The sequence below is a fragment of the Corythoichthys intestinalis genome, chromosome 7 (assembly GCF_030265065.1).
Source record: "Corythoichthys intestinalis isolate RoL2023-P3 chromosome 7, ASM3026506v1, whole genome shotgun sequence".
Taxonomy (NCBI): Eukaryota; Metazoa; Chordata; class Actinopteri; order Syngnathiformes; family Syngnathidae; genus Corythoichthys; species Corythoichthys intestinalis.
The window spans coordinates 54115710-54140578 of NC_080401.1; the positions used below are offsets into that span (position 1 = coordinate 54115710).

General features: G+C 39.3%; 2 protein-coding genes across 2 annotated transcripts; both read left to right on the plus strand.

The window, feature by feature from the left end:
- The first annotated feature begins 276 nt into the window (after positions 1-276).
- On the plus strand, positions 277-11273 carry LOC130918805 (gastrula zinc finger protein XlCGF57.1-like). Its single transcript, XM_057840886.1, has 3 exons — positions 277-839; positions 4934-5212; positions 9663-11273. The coding sequence occupies exons 1-3, from the start codon at positions 647-649 to the stop codon at positions 10787-10789; spliced, it is 1599 nt and encodes a 532-aa protein (XP_057696869.1). The 5' UTR covers positions 277-646; the 3' UTR covers positions 10790-11273.
- Positions 11274-12280: 1007 nt separating this feature from the next.
- On the plus strand, positions 12281-23881 carry LOC130918466 (oocyte zinc finger protein XlCOF19-like). Its single transcript, XM_057840172.1, has 2 exons — positions 12281-12594; positions 21178-23881. Exons 1-2 carry the CDS (start codon positions 12402-12404, stop codon positions 21978-21980), a joined length of 996 nt encoding a protein of 331 aa, XP_057696155.1. The 5' UTR covers positions 12281-12401; the 3' UTR covers positions 21981-23881.
- The last annotated feature ends 988 nt before the right edge of the window (positions 23882-24869 follow it).

Genomic DNA, 24869 nt, shown 5'->3' on the forward strand with positions numbered 1-24869 from the left:
ACGTGAATAATGTAGTCAAGAGCTAAAGCTACCACAAAAAACCACAATGGTTAAAAGTATGAGAGAGTAATACATGCAAAAAGTATTTTTGAGGTAATCGGCATTTACCCGATGAGAATGCTTTAAAGGAGCTCGTTTGGTTAGGAGAAGAGTAGACCAAAAAACTTCAAATTGCCGGATAGGTGCACAACGTCAAGTGAAGTGGAAGTAGAAACGTCAGCCACAGGTATTGCGTCAAGTGAACCGGAAGTACAAACGTTCTGATGCTGAAACTTCAGTGTAATATGTTGACGCGTTTGGACTCCAAAAATATTGAATACATATGATAAACATATCGGAATTTGAGTCATAACTATCAATAACTCACTTTTAAAGGCTCGGAAGTTTATCTGGGAATAAATACGTTGAAAGTTAGGTCTTTATCCAACTTACTATACTGCTTTCGTTGAAATTCTTCCATCAGGCAACAAAATAATCATGGAATCAGTTCAGTAGGTTTCTTTTGTTTTTGTTTTTAACGCGTGATGAGTTTTGGCCCTTCCCGCACGCCGTAGTTTGGAATTTAACACAACGCGCGGCTCCCATGGTGCCTGTGTGTACGGTGTAGACTCTTGACAAGCTAGGTGGATTTTGACGCCGGGAAAAAATGTGTAAAGTGATAATGCTCCGCGAGCTGGTCCAACAGCGACTAAATGTGGCCATCCAGGAGATTTTTCAACTATTTGAACAGACTTTAGTCGAGTACAAAGAGGAACTGTGTCGAACTAAAGTGGAGAACGTGCGACAACGCGAGCTACTGGAAGCTGTTCTACAACCTCAAGTTCGGCTACACGCAATAGGTATGCATTACTATACCTGCACCACAACTAGCAACTGATTTTTTTTTTTGGTTTTTTTAACCAAGTATTAGTCGGAAACGACTTCGATTGTTCAAATGGCAGACTGGAACAACTAAGACAGAAAAGCAAGCTATTTTCGTACGTCATCTCACGTCAGCTGTCACGTTTGGATATGTATTTTGAAATAGGAAGCTTTGGACCTGATGTTTAAATCCAGAACTAAATATTTCTAATTTAAATCTTAAATTTATATTATATATCCTAAATGTTAAATCCAGTGTTGGGCATGTTACATTAAAAAAGTAATTATAGTTACTTTTTGGAAGAAGTAGTGAGTAACTGAGTTAGTAACTGAATTACTCTATAGTAAAAGTAACTAGTTACCACGTAGGTGGATGTCGAGATAGTGTAAAGCGCTTTGAGCGCCTTGAAAGGTGTAAAAGCGCTATATAAGTATAACACCATTTACCAGGAAAAGTAATTATTTCCGTTACTTTAAAAAGTTGTTGTATGTCAAAGAATTTGAAATTTTCTGTGCAGTATTCGAGTCACTTGAATAGAGAAGAACAGACAGGTAGTTGTGTTACAGACAGGGCCGGCCCAGCCTATATGCAGACTATGCAGCTGCTTAGGGCCCCTGACCACTTGGGGGCCCCCAATCTGGCAATTGTTTAATTAAATTCTATTTTGTTTACTACAGTTTGCTTTATTTGACTTTTGTGAGTTTTGATACTTAATTTCAAGCTTTAAAAGATAAGTTAAGGAAGAACTTCTTTCTTTTCCTCTTTTAGAAAAAGGTTTGGCGCTATCTACTGTAAGTACTGACAATCATTTGGGGTGAGAAGTTTGAAGTATGCAGTGCAACAAAATCTGATTAATATACAAAATATGGACGTATGGGTTGGATTGCATGTATGGGTTTCACAGTACACCGTGACAAAATGGTGTGCCAAAAATATGGGCCCCTTGGCATAATTTTGCTTAGGGCCCCCAAATGGCCTGGGCCGGCACTGGATAGAACCTTGTAATATTTATTGCACCTCACCAGCAACAGATTTATCCTACAGTTGAAGTGCAACAAAAATGAACAGTAAACAATATAATCAAATAACAATCAGCAGTAAACAATATAAAGTGAGTTTAATCAAATGTAACTCTCACAACCTGAGACAACTGGTCAAGTAGACATAGCCTACTGTACTTCAAGTATTTTGACTTGAAATAGTGTTTATATCTCCACCTCGTAAAGGACAAATTTTCCTCTGAATGCTCTGCCATCATATCCCTCTGCATCTGCGTGTGTGTGTTTGCCGCACGCGCTGTTCCGGTTTGTGTGTGCAAACACCGGCTCTGATTGGCTTACCATGAGACATGACTCTAACCCTCGGCCAGTCACAATCACTTCCATCGCATCTATCCAGGTGGTGCATTCAGGTAGCCTCGTCCCCCTACTCCTCCCGTCACCTTCAAAGCGTCTGCCGTCCTCAAGATGGAAGCAGCATTCTTGCTGGCTGACAGTGAGGGATGGGAACGAGGCTAGCGTTCAGGTGTAGCAAACAAAGAAACGTTAGCAAGCTTTGGAAAGCATTTTCTAATTGAATGAGCAGGGACAAACAGCCTGGAGTCATAAGAAGTACGTGCTGTAATATTCTGATACAGAATTATCCGAGGCACCCTAAAGTGCACACGGCGCCAATATTGTTTTGTCCCCATGATGCGGGAGTGAGTTAGGGACACGGCCTGCCGAGAGCCGTACGTTTGTGTTAATGTTGAAGTTATATGTGCTATTAAAGAAACAGATAGCTAGCACGTCCTGTGTGGTATATCTTTGCTTAGAAAAAGCACAAAACACGTGCGCTATTCTCGAACCTGAACGCACCCCAAGTCTTGGATGACAAATAAACAGAGCTGTGTAGACTCGCTACGGCTGGTAGTTTCTTCAATTTATTCAGAGTAAGTAACGCACCGCTTTTGACCGTCAGTAACGGTAACGGCGGAGCAATAATTAGTTAGATTACCCCGTTACTGAAAAAATAAAGCTGTTATGTAATGGCGATATTCCCAACACTGGTTAAATCAGGAAACAGTCGGAGCTAAATATTTAGCTTAATATGCAAATTCACATGACTGGAGACCGGAAGTAACAAAATAAAAGCTGGTAGAGCTGCTCAGACTGTCTGTTTACGTCGCTTGAAAATGAATAAAACCTACTCAACGGTGGCAGTCTGCTCTTGGACATGAGTCATTGTGATAATATCAATGTATAGGTAAAATACATATTTAGGAGAACTATTTAAAGAGTATCTTGTGTCCTCCAACTTTTATTTTGTTACTTCCGGTCTCCAGTCATGTGAATTTGCATAATAAGCTAAATATTTAGTTCCAAGAGTTTCCAGATTTAGCATTTAGGATATAGGATATAATTTTAAGATTTAAATTGAATATTTAATTCTGGATTTAAACATTCAGGTCCAAAACTTCTTATTTGAATAGAAGTGGTCCAAGAATGGACCCTTGAGGAACCCCACACGTGAATTTGGTTACCGTAACTTCCCAAATATAACGCGCACTTTTTTTCCCCCAAAATCAACTTGTAAAATCATGGTGCGCTTTATACCCGGGTACAGGGATGGAGACAGAAATATATATATATATATATATATATAATATATATATATATATATATATTATATATCTATATCTATATAAAGACCGATTTTTTTTTATCGACACGGCCATGTTGTGTTGAAGAAAAAGTATGCAGTGATCCGTTGCCGACCATTACGGTACATGACGTCACCATTTTGTTTCGGTAATACTTCACTCTGATTGGTCGAAAGATTTCGTCTTTGTTAAATTCTGCTACTTTCACTCTTCATAAAGCACAGAATTTAGTTTCTTGAACTCATTTGAGTCAACGTTTATTGCATCTCGGCAACTCGGACCGTAACAAACGTAACACAACACAGACTTCCTGTGTCCGTCAACTATATCTGTCCCTTGGGAAACTCAAACCCAAATAACAATAGTTCCTCTTATTACAGTAGCGATGCCCTCGTTTCGATTCCGGACTTCGGTCCTCACTTCTATTTTACCGTATCAATCCATGGAAGAAACATTTATTCAACATGATGAAACGATCAAGTTATACAGCAGCCTTTAAAAGAAAAGTCACATCTGTTTTGTTTTCTTCTGGATTTTGGTAAGTTGGAGAAGTTGTCAGATCATATTATTACCGTGCATATTGTCAGTTTAAGGTAATGTTTTGAACTACCAATGTGCTATGCTTGTGCTGTGTTTCACCGGTCAGTAAAATGACATTTCTGTATCTGTACAAGAGCTCTGTTTTCTTGTATTCTTCTATTTATTGGTGCTAAAATTAGGGTGCACGTTATACACGGGTACAATAATTTCCCCTAGATTTTACAAGTAATTTTGGGGTGCGCGTTATACACGGGTGCGCCTTATATTCGGGAAATTACAGTCGTTCTGCGTCTGCCACTGAACCCTTCACACTAGGCTGCCGCTAGTTTGAAACGGCCTTAAAAAAAAAAGAAAAAAAATCTCTTTTGCACGGCGTGGCGGCTTTTATTTTGGTGTGGCGGTGCGCCACAATATTTAATGAATAGGAGAAACCCTGCAAGTAAATGTAACGGATCTGATCGGGATTGAGTCGAATCGTGACCTGTGATTCATGATATGAATTGTATCGCCAGATATAAGGCAATACGCACCCCTATTTATTATTGATTTTCGATATTTTCTCTTTAGGTTTTTTTTTTTTTTTTTAATATTACTTATTCTTAGTTTCATTTTTATTTAAAAGTTTGTATTTTTAATTAGTTTTCTATATTTTTATCTTGGTATTTTTATTTTTTATTTTTATTTATTTTTTTTCCCCCTCAATTTAGGATTTTCCAGTTAAAATGGATTGGAAGTCTCAAGCCGTCAATGAGTTAAAATAGGCAAAAATCTTTCTACAGCAGCAGAGGACAAAATCGACTAACAGAACTTGCTAAAAAGTCACAAATATGCAAATAATTAGTTTGATCAAATTCCTCAATCTAATCATTTATCTTCACTGTTTGTTGCAGACATCCAGCAGGTGTCGTTGGACACCCAAAACCATGAGGGTGGCCCATCGGAACACCTCCACATTAAAGAGGAAACGTGGAGCGGTCGATACGAGGAATCCAACTGCGACGCCTTCACGCAAGTGGCAGGCGTTTGCGTCAAGAGCGAAGCCGCCGAAGCGTGTCCACAACACAACGAAGAAGCTGACGAAGAAAAACCCAATACGGACGAAGTTGTGTCCCGCTCATTCAACGGCGAGCCTGCTCAAGAACCTTCCATCAAAACCTCTGAGGAATTTGGTAAAACATTTAGCAGTTTGAAAATCCACATGATCCAGAACTAAGGATGTCACAATTCCAAAAATGTATTTGTCGATGCCGATACCATTGAAATTCCACGATGTCTAATACTGTTTTGATACCATGGTAAAAATAAACAATAAATCCCATGTACGGTACTTACAAAATATTTTAAAAAAAAAAGTTTTATCAGATTACTCAATTGGTCAATGGAATTTTCAGTACTTGTCGCTTATCCATTTTGTAGAAACAATTGCTAATAACTAGGGCTGTCAAACGATTAACTTTTTTAATCGAATTAATTACAGCTTCAAAATTAATTAATTGTAATTAATCGCAATTCAAACCATCTATAAAATATGCCATATTTTTCTGTAAACTATTGTCGGAATGGAAAGATAAGACACAAGATGGATATATACATTCAACATATGGTACATACAGTAAGAACTGTATTTGTTTATTATAACAATAAATCAACAAGATGGCATCAACATTATTAACATTCTCTTAAAGCGATCCATGGATAGAAGGACATGTAGTTCTTAAAAGATAAATGTTAGTACAAGTTATAGAAATTTTTATATTAAAACTAGGGCTGTCAAACAATTAAAATTTTTAATCGAGTTAAGTACAGCTTAAAAATTAATTAATCGTAATTAATCGCAATTCAAACCATCTATAAAATATGCCATATTTTTCTGTGAATTATATATATATTCTGTAAAATAAATTGTTGCAATGGAAAGATAAGACACAAGATGGATATATACATAAGGACTGTAGTGGGCATTTCACTCTACTGTCATTTAAATCTGTCTATGCTGTCCTCACTCCGAAGCGTCTACTTTTTCCAAAGCTAGACAGCTAGTGAACGACGCCTTAATAATCAGACTTCTTCCTTTTTCATCTGATTTATTAATAAAATGGCCTCAAACCATTGTCCTCTTTAGACCGTCCTAAAACTACAAAAAAAAAAAAAAGTACACAAGCATTGCATTAGCAACAACGTTAGCTTAGCATGCTATACAGGTTCACTAAACATAAACAAAAAGCGTCTCATACAAAAAATATAACATTTCGCTTATTAACATAATATGTACATTCTTTACAACAACCATACTTACGGACAAATCTTGTCCAAGGATCATATAAGCACAACAGAGACGTTGGGCAGCCATATTGAACTGGCAAGGAAAGAATAAACCATGACGCAAAGCGACCACAAGAGTTCGCTGTTAGACAGCAGAAAAAGCCTTGCTGTAAAACTTTCCAAAAGGCAGAATACTGTCTGAGCGGGACATGTGCGTTAATTGCGTCAAATATTTTAACGTGATTAATTTAAAAAAGTAATTACCGCGCGTTAACGCTTTAATTTTGACAGCCCTAATTAAAACCCCTGTTAATGTTTTCGTTTTATTCAAATATGTAAAATTTTCAATCAAAAAATAAACTAGTAGCTCGCCGTTGTTGAGGTCAATAATTACACCATGCTCACTCATGGTACTAACCCATAAAATCAGTTGGACACAAACGCCAGCAGAGGGCGCCAAACACCAGAATACAAGTAACAATCGGACATTACACTGTACTGTCATTTTAGTCTGTTTGAGCAGGGCATGTGCGTTAGTTGTGTCAAATATTTTAACGTGATTAATTAAAGAAATTGATTACCACCCGTTAACGCGATAATTTTGACAGCCCTACTAATAACCTGACTTTTAATTATTCAATTGATTTCAGAATGCCTCATGTAAAAGCTGAGACCCTCCCAAATGATGTTGAATATACAAAAACATATTTGTTTCACTGAAAAGATTTGCCATTTAATGAAGACATAAAGGTCCAATTTTGGCAAGACAAAAGTTTTGTCGCCTACAGAAAGTAGTGTGAAAATTGAACAAAAAATGTACTTCAAATACAAAAATATGTTACATAACATAAGCGAATCAAGCAGCGGTGCAGTGAGATCCAAATTTAATATTTTGTACGACTTCAATGGGTTTGAAGGACTGCATCCATGCGGTTCGGCAAGGATTCATACAATTTATTGATAAAGTCATCTGGAACATCAAAGAAAGCAGTCTTGCATGCCTCCTATAGTTCATCAACATTCTTGGGTTTCATCTTCCATGCTTCCTCTTTCATCCTACCCCAGACATGCTCAATGATGTTCATGTCTGGTGACTGGGCTGGCCAGTCCTGGAGGATCTTGATATTTTTCCACTGCAGCAGAGCTCCACGAGACCTGGTCACCTGAAGTCCCTGTGTCAACCAGAACAGTCTGTTGAATTCTGTCTAGAAAAGTCCTCCATTGTCGAATCAGTGCCCAGAGACCAGCATTAAACAAAAGACAATTAAACAACCGTGTGGCATTTGCCAAGGCCCACAGCCTGTCAAAAGGATGGACGCTGAAAAAGTGGCAAAAGGTGGATTTTTCAGATGAATCTTCCATTGAATTACACCACAGTCGCTGCAAATATTGCAGGAGACCTACTGGAGCCCGCAAGAATCGGAGATTCACTCAGAAAACAGTAAAGCTTGGTGGTTACATCATTACCAAAATCATGGTCTGGGGTTACATCCAGTATGGGGGTGTGCGAGAGATCTGCAGGGTGGAAGGCAACATAAATAGTCTGATATATCAACAAATCTTAGCTGCCTCTTACATTTCTAACCATAAAAAGGGACAAATTCTGCAGCAGGATGGTGCTCCATCGCATACTTCAATCTCTACCTCAAAGTTCCTCAAGGCAAAGAAGACCAAGATCCTCCAGGACTGGCCAGCCCAGTCACCAGACATCAATAGGATGAAAGAGGAAGCATGGAAGACGAAACCCAAGAATGTTGATGAGCTCTGGGAGGCATGCAAGACTGCTTTCTTTGATGTTCCTGATGACTTCATCAATAAATTGCCGAAGCGTATGGATGCAGTCCTTCAAGTCCATGGAAGTCATACAAAATATTAAATTTGGATCTCACAGCACCACTACTTAATTCACTTATGTTATGTCACATATTTTTTAGGGCTGTCAAAGTTATCGCGTTAACGGGCGTTAATTAATTTTGCTAATTAATCACGTTAAAATATTTGACGCAATTAACGCATGCACTGAATGACCAGCTCGCACATTGCCTTAAACAGATTACAACGAGGCCGTTTATGGACATTAAGAGTGAAGAGAATGCCACCGGCCGCTTGGGGGCCGCGCCGTTCCATACTAATGTTATTTCTTCTAAACGTGGGAGAATTAGTAGTTGTGAGATGTTTATGTTGTATGCACAATGCAATGCAAATTGCTATTTGTGCTCCACACATATTTCGGTAAGTTTTCTTTCTTTTAGTGGCAATTATGTGTCTCTTGTTGTATTTTGGGTAAGATATGTACAGAGATATATATTTTATAAAGGCGAGTGGACACAGGCAGTCTTTGGACCGCGCCATTTATTGGCATGAGCTTCTCCTTCACAACAAACATAAGTATCGTTTAGTGAAAGCACAACAAAAATAATATTCCTATCCCTCTCAAAAAAAATAATGTTCACAAAAAGAAAAGCACTTCAGTCTATAGTAATGAGGCCCTATTCTCACAGTTAAACAACAATGCAAAATTAACTGGCATTCCATATCAAAATAGCTATGCAAAATACGCGTGAAACTTACTCAGACTTTGGTCACTCTATTCTTATTATTGTTATTTTTATTCTTATTATATTAACTCTACTTTTGATTGAAAATTTTAAAAATTTTATTAAAACGAAAACATGAAGAGGGGTTTTAATAAAATTACTATAACTTGTAACTATAACATTTATTGTTTAAGAACTACAAATCTTTCTATCCGTGGATCACTTCAACAGAAAGAATGTTAATAATGCCATTTGTGGATTTATTGTTACAATAAACAAATACAGTACTTACGTACAGTATGTTGAACGTATATATCAGTCTTGTGTCTTGCCATTCCAAAAATAATTTACAGAAAAATATGTCATATTTTATAGATGGTTTGAATTACGATTCATTGCGATTAATTATGATTAATTTTTAAACTAATTAATTTGATTAAAATTTTAATCGTTTGACATCCCTAATATTTTTGTATTTGAAGTACAATTTTTGTTCAATTTTCACACTACTTTCTGTTGGCGACAAAACTTTTGTCTTGCCAAAAATTGACCTTTATGTCTTCATTAAATGATAAATCTTTTTTCAGTGAAAAAAATACATTTTTGTACATTCAACATCATTTGGAAGGGTCTTAGCTTTCATATGAGCCATTTCTGAAACCAATTGAATATTTACAAGTTAAGTTATTAGCAATTATTTCTACAAAATGGATAAGCGACAAGACTTTTGTCAGGGACTATAGAATACTCGATTAGTAAAATATTGGATAGCTGGAGCCCTACAATTTTTATATTTCACCTCATATTCTTGCTTTCCTAGTGCCCCCTCAGCCAAAGATGACCACCCCGGATGATCCCGAAACTCCCAACATTAAAGAAGAACACGACGACGATTGCATGCTGGTCAAGGTCGCCGCCGCCGGCCCCAGCTGCGTGGGCGGCTTGTCCAACGACGTCACATCCCAATCGTCGGATGAACCCCCCCGAAAAGCCCAAAAACTCTTCCCTTGCTCCGAATGCGGCAAAGTTCTTGCCAACCGCGGGATTCTCAACCGCCACATGAAGCTCCACACCGGCGAGAAACCCTTCTCCTGCCCGGCGTGCGTGAAAACCTTCAGCCGCCGCTACCGCCTCGTCGCCCACATTCGCTGCTGCCACCCCCAAGGAAAACCATTCCACTGCTCCCTCTGCACGCAAACCTTTCACCAGCGTCAAGAACTGCGCTCGCACATGAAGTGCCACATCGGCAAGAAACACTACTCCTGCCCCACGTGCAGCAGCACCTTTTCCAGTAAAAGTAATTTACAAACACACGTCAGGTCCCACACTGGAGAGAGACCTTTCGTCTGCACCGTTTGCCCAAAACGCTTCACCCAAAAAGCCCACCTGGTGTTACACATGCGAGTCCACACGGGCGAGAAGCCCTTTTCCTGCGTCGTGTGCGACAGGACGTTCGTCACAAAGTCACACCTGAATTACCATGTCTGCGCGCAGACCGGGGACAAACCCTTCCCGCGTTCCGAGTGCAACCCCCGATTCACCCGGAAGGAAAACACGCCGACGCACATGGAAGAACACGCAGCCGAGGCCCCGTTCACCTGCGCGGCCTGCCCGGCCGCCTTCCACAAAAGGAAAGAACTGATGGCGCACAATCGCACGCACGCCCGCGAGAAAAAATTCCCTTGTCCGTTGTGCGCGAGAATGTTCACCAAAACGACCCACGTGACTGTGCACATGAGGGTGCACACTGGGGAGAAACCGTTCATCTGCCAGTTCTGCAACAAGAGCTTCATCCAAAAATGCGACATGATGAGACACAGAATGACGCACACCGGAGAGAGACCGTTCGGTTGCGACGTGTGCCATAAAAAGTTCACGCGCAAGGTTCGCCTCACGAAACACAAGTGCCCCGGCGGAAACGACATCGACAATATAAAACAAGAGTGACCGGTTGTGAAAGTTTATGCACAATTGATCAGTCAGAGGCAGCCAACAAGTTGACATTTGGTTAATCACAAACTTGAATACGTACATCACGGAGATGGCGTTTAATGGTAGTCTTGTTAAGTTAGCGTTTTATGTTTACACATTATGTACTGCATTCTATGTGTAACATGCTGTGGCAATGTCAAATATCGGTTGGGACGTTTTTCTCACGAAACACAAGTGCCCCGGCAGAAACGACATTGACGAATTGAACGACAGTGAACGTTTGTGAGGCGGGAGTTGAAAGTGAAAGTTTCAGTTGTGGAAGTTAATTCACAACTCATCGGTCAGAGGGAGCCACTGAGTTGACATTTGGTTCATAACAAGCTTGAATACGTACGTCACGAAGATGGCGTTTAATAGCTTTGTTGTTAGCGTTTTATGTTTTACACATTTTGTCCTGCATTCTATGTGTACCGTGCTGTGACAATGTCAAACATTAAAATGAATTTTTCCAATTGAATTGAGTGATTTTCTTTTTAATACTACACTGAATACTTAAAGCAACACCTTGTGAAACAAATTCGTAGCACTTTTAGACATAATTTACTCTTTACACTTCAGACATTTATAAGCGCAGAATTCATTGAATTTCAATCTTGAATATTTTTTGTCACCTAAGAAAAATAGACGATTAGCCCTATGTGGCTACATCATATTTAATCAATATTTAAGACACACAATGACGCGCACCGGACAGAGATGTTGCGATGTGTGCCATAAAAATTTTACGCGCAAGGTTGACCTCACGAAACTTATTCGATTTTATTTTTTAAAATGTGCGAAAACGATCAAACGTTTACTGATTTAAAAAATGTATATATTTTTATTAATAAAATGAATCAAATGTATAGTTTCGTTGTTTAAGCTTGAAAGGTTTAAGAATGCCGATGTTATAAAAAACATTTTCATTTCCAGAGGGTAGCGGCAATGAGATGTTTATAGGTGTATGACGTCATAAAAAGGCGGCAAAGATGTTTTTTATATTTTTTTTAACTATGTCATACACACGTAGGCTATAAGTACTAATGAAAATGAAATGAATAGTATGCCACTCTAAAAAAAAATTGTCAAAATAGACTTTGAAATTAGCTTATTAGCCATCTGAAAATGGTGATGTTGCTTTAATCACGCAACATCAAATGCAAACGAGTGCAGTCTCGAACTCTGAACTAGCGGCTAAATGTGGCCGTCGAAGAAATGTTCGGACTGACGAAAGAACTTTAATATAAATAATGTATCTAAAGATTAAAAAAGGAAACCGTTATTGTTTTTTAAATTATTATTTAAGTTTAAAAAACAGAATATATTGTTTTTAATTTATTCAAGAGAAAAAAATCTAAAGAGTCACTACATGTTGAAAAACCCAAAAAGGCGTACTTTTTAGACCCACGAAAGATGGCGGCCGACTAAGCGCATGCGCAATACCGCATTTTGGGCGGAACTGTCTACGTAGGCGTTTCGGGTCTTCACAACAACCCACACAACAGCACATTCCTACCGAAGAAGGGGGGAAAACGGCCGAATTTCGTACTTTTTCACAAAGCAGAGAGCAAGTACGAATCCGTCCAAAATGTGTAAAGTCAAAATTTTGCGAGCTTTGGTCAAGCAGCGACTAAACGTGGCCGTCGAAGAGATTTTCGGACTGTTCGAAAGAACCATGGCGGAGTACGAGGAGGAACTTTGTCGAACAAAAGAGGAGAACGAGCGGCAACGTGAAATTCTCGAAAATGTTTTCAAGCATCAAGCTGAGTTGGACGAAGGAGGTTCGTATTTTTTTCTATCTCACAACATTAGAAATAATATTTTAAATCGATATTTGTCCGCCATTGCTGTCCAGCGACCACCATTTTGACTTGCACGTTTATATTAAGTATTACGGCAAAAATATGCAATTACGCTGCTTAGCAAAAAAAATAAAAATAAGTATGAACTTAAATTAAGTTAACATGGTGAACCTCATTTTCGTAATTGTACAATGGTTCAACTTTCTGTGCTCCATCATGAGTCGATTAGAACTGTCATTTTAGTCATTGGCTGCCACTGACAGCGATAGACGTCCAATCCAATTTGACAGTCAAATTGGATTGGACGTCCATCGCCGTCAATGGCATTAAAAGATTGTTAATCATAGCCAGTCCCGCCAGTTTAAATGAATTTGACGTCTATTTTTGTCAATGGCAGCCAAGTACATCCACATTTTGACTTCGACATTAAAATGACCTGCCACAAATGTGAAATGTATCAAGTAGTGCTGCAACCTAAAACAACCATTCAGCTCAAATGATAAGGTATTTAATTGTCTACTAATAGTTTTAATTTCAAACTGCTGTATATTAAGTTTTCATCACAATAACAATACATTTATTAATATTGATAATTGTGACTTAATGTTTTGTCTGTGTTCTGTGTGGGTTAGATGTGTTGCGATTTTGAATCGCCTTACATAGGGATGTCCCGATCCAGGTTTTTGCACTTCCGATCTGATACAGATATTGTTTTGCACTTCCGATCCGATACCGATACTGGCCGATACCGATACCGGCCTATCTGAGCATGTATTAAAGTTTAAAGTTATTTAGCCTCCTTACTTAGTTGTCAGACTCATGTTGAAAAGGGTTTTAGTACTCTTGATAACAACTAGCCAGCTGAATTAGGTGAGTTTGAATAACACACAATGGTTGGTAACAAAAAACTGACCTGTTTATTCAGTGACAAACACAAAAGATTATAAATAACAAACAGAAATGGCATAGTCAGTCAGTAAAACGTGCAAATAATATTGTAAACTGTCAGTGGAAAATCCCACAACCCCCCCAAGCTATTAGATGCTTTTAATGTTTTGTTCATTAGTTACAATAATTGTATAAAAAGCCTCTCAGGTTTAAATAAACGACTATTTCAGTATCAAGTTAACATTTTAAAACAGTAAATAAAATACTCAAGTCCCCATTCTGTATCAGCAGCTTAAAACTACATTCAATTCATTTAATTTTGCGAATCAACTGTTAAAGTTATTAAAATTGCTCCCGTTATTCCATAATTTCCCTTCTGTCTACTTTTGACATGTGAAAGTTTTAAAACTGTTTTGAAGATAGATTCAAGTCAAGATTTTGCCGATTTAGGAGTATTTTCGATAAAAAGTTAATTACGTTCGCTTGGAAGGTTCACTACAACAGCCTACAAGGGAAGTCTCCTGCTTTAAGATGGCGGCTGTTTACTAACGCACGTAGTTTTTAATGCACGTGTTGCTAACAGTGTCGAGTCTGTCATTTTACATCTAGTTCTATATACATATGATATCTATTAGACAAGCATGATGGACGGCATTGCGTCCCGAAGACCGCGCTGTGTATTAGTTTCGCTTTACTTGACATATTTCAATAATCGGAATTTGGATGTTTTTGAATTGTTCTCGAATCTTCCACGGCCGAATCGCTGAAGGATGTAATGATGTAAGGATGTAATCTAATGGTGCGTTACAGAAAAGTGGGATGTCGGACTTTTCCGACCTCCGACTAGGAAAATATCATTATCTTTGTTGTGCTATGTTTTTATTTTGACGATCAGCAAAGGATGTAACTAAAAAAAAGGCATTTTACAGTGTGGGCAATAACGCAGCCGTCGTTTTTCCTCTACTATTTGATCGCCTATAGGAAGGCAGGTTCGCTGGAGGTTAAAATGTCTTTGGATGGCCAAAATAAAGCACACCTCGTAGTGATCAGCCATCTTTGTTGTTTACATTTGCTTGGAACGCTTTGAGGTCGGAACTGGTACCATCCGAGTGGGATAAATCCGACTTCCCACTTCTCTGGAATGCAGCATAAAAGTGTTGGATGGTGCGTCTTTACTCACGAGAGATAATGGCTCGTCATCCAGAATGAATTCTTCGGCAATGACTCTTGTTATTCCCTGGGCTTTGTGACTGTCGAGTGCCAGTTTGTCATGCATAGCAAAGGTTTCTGCCAGTGTTAGTTGTGTAGGACCTTTCTTTTTGTCTTCAGTTTTCTTAACATACTCCTCATATTTTTTGTGGTGGTATTTCGCCAAATGCTTGATTAGGTTGGTTGTAATAAAACTTCTTACAGCTTTACCACTACGCTTGACTTTATTGTGGCATATGATGCACTCTGCCTCTTCGTCTTTGTCGTCCTTTAAGGTGAAATGATCCCACACAGCTGACATTTTTACCGATAAAGTCTCTCGGTGAATTGGGAGACGGTCATGCAAATGTCATGTGTTGAAGGTGTGCCGTAAAATGCGGACCGGATTTTAGGGAAACTGAAGCAAAAACTGGAATGGATTATGTATATCGGTGCGCTGGAAAACCCGGACCGGATTTTCAAAAAAAAAAAAACTGGATCGGAAGTCTGGATCGGAATTTTTCCGTGTTGGCCGATCCGATACCGATGCACATTTTTTTGCCCATATCGGCGTCAGATCCGATCCAAATATCGGATCGGGACATCTCTAGTCTTACATGCATTACTAAAGATATCTAACTACTCATACTTGAGTGGTTTTGAATTTTAAGACTGCTGTAAAATAACATTATTATTGATAATAAATGAATTAATATTAATATTGGAACGTATTGTTTGGATTATACACATCTGTGAAGTTGGCCCGCCATCAGACACAAATTTATTAAAAGAAAAAAAAATTGTGTCAGTTGTTTGCACTACGTTTGTGCCGCTTTTTTCACGTCATCCGGAGTCCACCCAGCCCCCCACCCCTAACCAAACACACACACGGACACACCGATTTACCTGGAAATGTGACCTTTCATTTGTACTGTAAAAACGTTTGTCCTGCTGCATTTTTATAGACACGATTTTAAACCATTGCAGAAATAACAAATACATAACCTATTAGCTGAAACAAAAATACAGTGGTAGTAATTATAGTGGTAAGGTTGTTCTTATCAGCTGTATTCAGCCGTGCTAGATGAGTTATGACATATTCACTCTTGCCACTAGAGGGCAGTATATCCACCCTAATTAATAAAACTAAATGCAACACTTTCAAAACAAACCTTTACAACGCCTGTTTACAAAAAGGCAGAGGAGCGAAGACCAAAATGCATGATGCTTCATGCTGTGTTTAACCAACCAAGAAAATACGAAGTGTTTAATAAATAATGAAGGAATCTGACTTTTTAGCCAGATTGCTGGAATCACGCCAGCCGAACCGCTGGAACCGCGGTTGTGAAATTCCAACGACCCGGGGCGGCAGTAACCTGACAACCTGACCAAAAGGCCAAACTCCGCGCGTTGAACTTAGTCTTAACCCCTTGTACTGACTCCATTTTGAAAGCTGGAAAAAGGCTCCGAAACCAAATCGACTATTTATTCGATATAGGAAGGCAAACTGGATCCTAGGTCACCATATCATAAGTCAGCAAAAGTAGTGCTGCAACGAATAATCGATTAACTTGTCCCGATAAGCTTCTGCTTTTTTCCCGTCTCCTTTGTCATGTCTATTCTCATCTTCTTTGGATAAACAAACATACGCGATGATTTCCTTCTTTCTTTTTCTCTTTCCTTTCTTGTGACATTGATTTTAATGTTGATGATGATGATGATGATGATGTTGATGACAATGACAATAAATTCAACGCGAGTATTGATTAGAAAAAAAGATTCAAATTAAAATTTGCTGCTTCGAGTTTTTGTTTAATTTAAGTGGCGTGGTAATGGTTCATTTTTAAAGTGTTTGTATTTAGTTTAATTGATTTGGGTGGATACACTGCCTTCTCCTCTGCCTAATTTCACATAGCTGAATCCAGGTGCTCCCTGTTAAGACCAACATAAGCTAAGTTTTTGTTTGAGCTAATATTTAATGCCTTTTTTTGTGGGAATATGTGTCTGAACCATTCATTAAGAGCATTGTAAAAAAGTTAGCATTTTATAGCTTTTAAACCAGCGAACCTTTGCTATGTAAGTGAGCCAATTGTTCTTTTGTTGTACATAGATCCTCATTTTTTTATTTATTATATCGTTTGAGGCTCAGCTCAGGCAATTTTAGTTTTCATGTTCCATATCCGATTACCCGATTATTCGAACTAATGCTTCATCGATAAATCGACTACTAAAATAATCGATAGCTGCAGCCCTAAACAAAAGATTCCTGAGAAAAATGACAACGATTAGTTAAACGTTCAGTCATTTAAAGGCTCTGGGGACAACCTCCTTCCTTCAGTGAGAGCCCTGAAGATGGGTCGTGGCTGGGCCTTCCAGCATGACAACGACCCAAAGCACACAACCAAGGCAACTAAAGAGTGGCTCCGTAAGAAGCATCTTAAGGTCCTGGAGTGGCCTAGCCAGTCACCAGATCTGAACCCGTTAGAAAATCTATGGAGGGAGCTGAAAGTCCGTTTTGCCCGGCAGCAGCCCCGAAACCTGAAGGCTCTGGAGAAGATCTGCATGGAGGAGTGGGCCAAAATCCCTGCTGCAGTGTGTGCAAACCTTGTCAAGGACTACAGGAAACGTTTGGTATCTGTAATAGCAAACAAAGGTTTCTGTACCAAATATTAAGTTCGATTTTTGTGATGTATCAAATACTTATTTCATGCATTTAAAGGCAAATTTATCATTTAAAAATCGTACACTGTGATTTTCGTTTTTTTTTTATTAGATTCCGTCCCTCACAGTTGAAGAGAACTTATGATACAAATTACAGACCTCTACATGCTTTGCAAGTGGGAAAACCAGCAAAATCGGCTGTGTATCAAATACTTGTTCTCCCCACTGTATATATACAAAACAAGATGTACTGCTTGCAGTCCAGTCAATGGATTGACGACGTTTTAATCTATACTGTAGTATTATAGCTAGAGTAGACAGGGATATTGATGTGTTAAGCAGGGGTATAGGCCAAAGGTAATTCGGCCAGAATGCGGTCGTTAATAAAATATTATTTCTGTGCGGCCCGGTAGCAAATGTAGCATGGACCGGTCTGTGGCCCGGCGGATGGGGACCCCTGTACTAGGGCCTTCATCTGGGTCAGAATCTTGTCCATGGTTCAATTTGGATTTCGAAGTTGTCCTTTTTAAAAACTTATCCGTGTGCGTCACATTCATTTTTGGCTGCGTACAGGGAAGCGAGGCAATTGCTTGTCTTGCGTTCAAGAACTTCTCAGAATTATAGCCATCAGCCATCTTGCTGTCCACGACAATGTGGACCCCAGCACGTCTACTGTACATCATTTGATTAGACTCGTCAAGTGTCGATATATACGAAAGTATCATTTATCCATACTAGAGATGTCCCGATCCGATATGTGGATCGGGTCGGACGCCGATATGGGCAAAAAAATGCATATCGGTATCGGATCGGTACACGGAAAAATTCTGATCCAGACTTCCGATCCATTTTTTTGAAAGTCCGGTCCGGGTTTTCCAGTGCATCTACTTACATAATCCATTCCAGTTTTTGCTTCGGTTTCCCTAAAATCCGGTCCGCATTTTACGCACACCCTCAACACACTACATTACCGTCTCCCAATTGACTGAGAGACTATCGGTAAAAATGTCAGCTGTGTGGGATTATTTTACTTTAAAGGACGACAAAGACGAAGAGGCAGGGTGCAACATATGCCACAATAAAGTCAAGCATGGTGGTAAAGCTGTAAGAAGTGTTAATACAACCAAACTAATCAAGCATTTATCGAAATACCACCACAAACAATACAAGGAGTATGAGGAGTATATGAGGAGTATAAGGAGAAAAACGCAGAAAGAAAGGTCATACGCAACGAACACTGGCAGAAACTTTTGCTATGCGTGACAAACTGGCACTTGACAGTCCCAAAGCCCAGGGAAGAGTCATTGCCGAAGGAATCATTCTGGATGACGAGCCATTATCTCTCGTGAGTAAAGTGGGATTTAGACGCATCGGGCAGACTTTTTTCAAAAAATATATATTCATATACTTATACTAAAACGATGTATGTATGTATGTACTTTTCCACCGTTATTTCACTGTGTAAATGCATTTATAATGATAAAAATATGTAGAGTATTTAAACATTGAGAAAACTTGCGTTTTTTTCCTACCAACTCGAGATTAAAATAAATGTCAAATCCACTATCCACCTGTAAATATAAAATATATAAATGTTTATTGAATATCCATCTTACAGTCTTGTTTAACTGGGAGAATTTGTTACAAAAGACAGGCTATAATTTGTTATCATTATGCATATATGCACTGGCGTCACCAAACATGATCACACAAAACGTAACCACGCATCGCTCCTAAGTCCTCACAAATAAAGCATAAAATTTTGTTTTTTTTCGGGCTCGTGCCTACAAATAAAACATAAAATTTGGGGGATTTTCGGGCTGGGCAAGCAAATCAAAGGGAGTGTGTAATAGTTAATAGTTTGAGGTTGTGTGTTTTGCTTTTTTAAGACAGTTTACAATATTATTAGCATGTTTTACTGTCTGAATATGTCATTTCTGTTTGTTATTTATAATGTTTTGTGTATCGTTTAATAAACAGGTCAGTTTCTTGTTACCAACCATTATGTGTTATTCCAACTCACCTAATTCAGCTGGCAAGTTGTTATCATAAGACTACTAAAACCCTTTTCAACATGAGTCTAGAGCTGAAACGAATACTCGAGTAACTCGAGTTTAAAAACTGATCCGAGTAATTTTATTCACCTCGAGTAATCGTTTATTTTGACAGCTCTAAGCATCACGTTTCGCTCGGACTACTTTTAATGCGGGACAACGCGCTGACGTCACGTGCGTAGAGGAAGAAGCAATAAAACAATATAAAAAAACATTTCCACAGCCGCTCCAAACTACGCCCACGTTGCTAAAAACTAGCCCAAATGATATTAAGTTGGTAGCAGGTAGCATCTGATGAGTCTCATAGAGATCACATGTATGTTGAACTAGATGCGAAATGACAGACTCGGCCGCGTCTGGACAGCGTTAATATACAGCCGCCATCTTAAAGCAGTAGAGCGCTAAGCGCTAATAAAGAGCGCTAAGCGCTAATAAATAAGATTAACGTTACTGTCTGAGTCACTAGCTCACGTAACGTTAGCCCTGCGGAGGGCTAGGTTTCTATTAATTATGACCACTTTCGATGCGTGGCTAACGTGTCTTACATACAGGCTTTAACATAACATAGCTTTGTGGAGTGATGAGGGTGTAAAATAAAAACTCAATAATGCTAACTATCAATTTTAGCTTAGTAGTCTTTGCTGGATAAAACACCAAGTAGCACTGGTCCCTAATGTGCTCTAATACAGCCTGTATCATACATTTATTTTGAACACTGCAAAAACACAAAATCCTATCAGGACTTACAGTTTAGAGTAGCGTAAAACTTAACTAGAACTTAAAAATGGCTTGACACGAATAGAAATCCAATTGAAACACGTGGTAAAAAATTCTAACTTTTAAGTGATGTGTGTTATCAAGCGTAATGGCATTTTTAGGTATATATATATATATATATATATATATATATTTATATATATTTTTTTTAAAATAAGATCTAAAGGTTTTTTGAGTGAAAGCAGTGAATTTGTCTTTTTTTAAAAATTCTAGTTACATCTGAGATGCAATTGTTGGCTGTTTTCAACAATATACATAGAAAATAAAGACATTGATTGACTGAAAATGGCTCAAGATTAGATGAAATGTCTTATTTTCTCATGTATATTTATAATTGCTCTTCACCTAAAAATACATTTGTTTTATCCGATTACTCGATTAATCGATAGAATTTTCAGTCGATTACTCGATTACTAAAATATTCGATAACTGCAGCCCTACATGAGTCTGACAACTAAGTAAGGAGGCTAAATAACTTTAAACTTTAATACATGCTCAGAGAGGTTGGTATCGGTATCGGATCGGAAGTGCAAAACAATATCGGTATCGGATCGGAAGTGCAAAAACCTGGATCGGGACATCCCTAATCCATGCGACCGTCAATCCTCCATCTGCGTTTTATTCCAACACGTTGTGGACAGCAAGGTGGCTGATGGCTAGAAATCAGAGCAGTTCTTGAACGGGACATGAACGGGCAATAACTTGCTCGCCTGCACCTGATTGTCGTTCAAAATACCGCCAGGGGCCAACCGTCATAGTATTATAAATTATTTTTAAAAAAGCGATATTGGATCATTTCTCACGGCACACATGATGATCTCTCGGCACACCGGTTGAAAAACACTGGATTATATTAAGTGTGTTAGAGTAATACAGTCAAACAGTAAATACGAATAGATAATTGTTATCGTGAGCATTGTATCGCAAATCATAGCGCGAGGCACCCAGAGGTTCCCACCCCTGATTTGTATACTCATGTGCTCCTCCCTTGCAGATGTGCAGCAAGTCTTGGTGGAGACTCAAGAAGACGACTCCCCCTCAGAGGAAGAGCCCGTCCAAGCTGAAGTCACCCACATTAAAGAGGAAGAACTCGACGAGTGGAAAAACGAAGAGCCCTCGCTGCAGCCCGCCGTCACCGCCGTCCGGGTCAAGCACGAAGACGACGGCGAACCCTCGTCGCTCCTCCCTAGCGAGGACAACCGAGGCGACTCCGCTCGGACGGAACGCGAAGACCGCACGGACTCTTCCGACGACGGCAAAGAACCGTCGGACTCCCGAGGCGAGAAAAAACTCTTCGTCTGCTCCGCGTGCGGCAAGACCTTCGTCAACAAAAGCGTTCTGAAAAACCACATGGTCACGCACACGGGGGAGAAGCCCTTCGCGTGCAGCGTCTGCGACAAGCGCTTCTCCTTGAAGCATCACGTCAACCGCCACATGAGAATCCACACGGGCGAGCACCCGTACTCCTGCTCGGTCTGCGCCAAAGGATTCCGCGATAAGTTCGGCCTGCGCAGTCACATGAGCAAACACACCGGACAGAAACCCTTCTCCTGCCCCGTTTGCGCCAAAGGCTTGTCGTGCAACTCCTCGCTCAGGATTCACATGAGATTGCACACGGAAGAGAAACCGTTCACCTGTCCCGTGTGCGGGAAAGGCTTTTCCGGCAGCTCGTCGTTCAGCGTTCATCTCAGACAGCACACGGGGGAGAAACCGTTTGTTTGCCCCGTTTGTAGCAAATGTTTCTCCCGGCAAGAAACGCTCACCGTGCATATGAAACGGCACACTGAAAACCAGTAAGTTGGAGAAACACGTCCAATCATCTTCCTGACGTGAATTTTAATGAATTTATATTCAGTTTTTCAATACAGTGATTCCTTGCGACTTCGCGCTTCCAACTTCACGCCCATAGTCCATCGCAGATTCCCCCCCCCCCAATGAAATAACTAAATAAATTACTGTATAAGACGGCCCTGATTATAAGACGACCCCCTCTTTTTCAAGACTCAAGTTTGAAAAAATACTTTTTGAACACCAAATTTTTATACAGAAAATAATTATAGTACATCTGAAACAATTGATTATCACAATATATTTGAGAGAAAACGCATGTTATTTTGCTTCATTCAAATCTTAATATCTGAACATTTAAATATGTAAACTAAAGTGCAATCACATTCGTAAATGAATGGCTTCTGGTTTCTGAAATGTAAATAAACCAATCTATTGTGATAAAACAACAAAATCGCAATAACTGCATTAACCATCAAAGTGAAGTCTAACTGTAACTGTCGTCTTGAAACAAATCTGAATAAGGAAAAACATTGCAATAAAATAATGCAAACTGGTTAAACTTGAGAGTAGCTGAGATCTATCATGACAGAACATCAATGATATCTGGCGCCATCTAGCGTCGTGAATGGGTATAATGTCTACACCGTGGATATAAGAAGACCCCCACTTTTTCAGTCTTATTTCAATGCTAAAAACACCGTCTTATATTCGGGCCAGTACTGTAATACAGATGATCCAATCATGTAGTCTCAATCGCCCTCCTGCTGGTTTTCTTGGTCAGACAATGCACTGGAGTTGCTGATTAAAGTTAATAATGATTGACAGACGTTAAGGTTTGATCTTGCCAGAGTTGCTTGGAAGCCGACACTTCAAAGTGCCACTTGTGTCAACCATCGTTTAGCTTGTTTAACACTTGCTGTGGCAACTCATTGTGTGTAAGTGAGCAGCTTGAGCGGATTTGAGTGGACTCGCTCAATGAAGCATTTAATAAAGACAAAGTCACGAAAGTGAGAGCGATCACGCCTGTGTGATTTGGGGTCCCTCAAGTGGTTTAATTTCCCCGTATGCATTTTTTATATACTCCAGTTCCCTCGGCACTGAGTCGGAAGGGAGCGTAGCGACTTGCTATACTTTGCAATGCTACATTACGTTTTTTTTGGTTTTTTTTATTTAATTCGAACTCGCATACAAACATCTGCTTCACAAAACAGTTGACAAAAAAAATTGACACATACAGATTCGCGGTTATATTATTGCATAATAAAACAGTGATAATAAGAAAACTATACAGTTTAACATGTAAAAATAATACTATTCTACATTATGTGTAGCGTCAGAACAACTCACACACGGTGATTTTATTGTGTTTGGGGTCAATCACATAAGAAAAAACAACATTAGAAATGTATAAAATGATTACACAAAAACAGTAATTTTCAATGGGGGTTTAAAAAAATAGTCATTGGCAGTTGTTCAAAATGTAAATACGCCACAAAATTAGATCCCAAAACATTTTAATATTATTCCAAACACGTTATTGTCGACAACAACGACAAAAACAGTTGCCTCATTGGGCTTTTCAGAAAGACCAAAAAATCAAAATATGCAAATAGGTGAGTTCAAGTAGGTAATGAGAAGTTACATGTATTTTCGAAAAGTGAATCACGAATATGTTTTGTTACCATGTCTAGCAGGGGCTTGAAAATCATCTCAAGGTATTTTTATTTTTATTTTTTTTATAAAATTTCTTAAGAAATATGTATCTATTGTTGACATATAATAAAAACACTTGTATGACCTTTTGACCTCTCATTTTCCATGTGTGAGTGCATCTGATCAGGAACTCCAAAAATATATTGCAATTTTTATGGCTCGCAAAAGTAAATCAGGTGCATCGTGTTTGTACTCACCAAAATGAAATTTCAACAAATTTGAAAATTGAGATGAACGAGAAAAACTTTATAAAATTTTTTTTTTAAATTGAAATATTTATTTGTATTTTTCTGAAACAGCATTGACCTGACATTTATGTTTTTTTAAATAAAAAAAATAAGACCCTTTTGGATGGGAACGTCGCCCCTACCAACATGGCCGCCTTGAGGCCATATTGCTAGGGTCAGTGAATGGGCTTGCGTCATGCTTCTGCTATAAATTTCATCAAGTTTATCACTAGTAGGTGTCCAATCCATTTGAAGTGGGAGGGTGGCAGCGATGATCATTCGCTGCCAGCCCTCAGAGGCGTAGCAAGGGTCCCCGTTGGCCCCAGGCAACAAGAAACATGGGGCCCTTCTGAGTCACGTGACACACATACATACTCGCGCAGTATAATGAACACAAAGGTGTGGGGGGGTCAGAGTGCGCACTGCGTGCACCTGCGGTCATCTTGGCCGAAAAGGTGGTGAAAACTGTTTACCCTGACTCATATGGATGTACTTACATTCGTTCATGGACGCACACATTTTAACAGGTGGCCGTCCTCTGCTGGAAATGCGCACCTTATGCCGATTTTCGCTCCCAGAATACGCAGCGCTTGTGACGCTGGACTGGTTGCTATGGGAACGTACATATACCCAGAGGCGTCGCGTCCCATTAGGCAAACCAGGCAATTGGTTGGGGCCCCCAGAGGGCCAACAGATTTAGCACACGCAGCTTTACTGCACTGTTGCAACAATTGCGACAGTGCCAGTGAAAGCCTTGTGTCTGAGTTCCCTGAAGGGGCCCCTTCACTCGCTCTACCCGCGCCCGTTACTCAGAGTGAGCGGCGATTTGGCTTTTTTTTAAATTGGCGTATAACCAAAATGAAGAGAAGTTATCCTTCCGGAAGTGAAAAGAGAAAAAACAGCAGAAGAGAAGAAAAGGAAGCAAGACAAGGGTGAGTGTACTATGTTACTGTAG

Coding starts and splice junctions, on each gene's coding strand:
- LOC130918466 (XM_057840172.1), top strand. CDS start 12,402: ATGTGTAAAGTCAAAATTTTGCGAGCTTTGGTCAAGCAGCGACTAAAC. Junction 12,595..21,177: donor AGCTGAGTTGGACGAAGGAG/GTTCGTATTTTT, acceptor CCTCCCTTGCAG/ATGTGCAGCAAGTCTTGGTG.
- LOC130918805 (XM_057840886.1), top strand. CDS start 647: ATGTGTAAAGTGATAATGCTCCGCGAGCTGGTCCAACAGCGACTAAAT. Junction 840..4,933: donor AGTTCGGCTACACGCAATAG/GTATGCATTACT, acceptor TGTTTGTTGCAG/ACATCCAGCAGGTGTCGTTG. Junction 5,213..9,662: donor CAAAACCTCTGAGGAATTTG/GTAAAACATTTA, acceptor TTGCTTTCCTAG/TGCCCCCTCAGCCAAAGATG.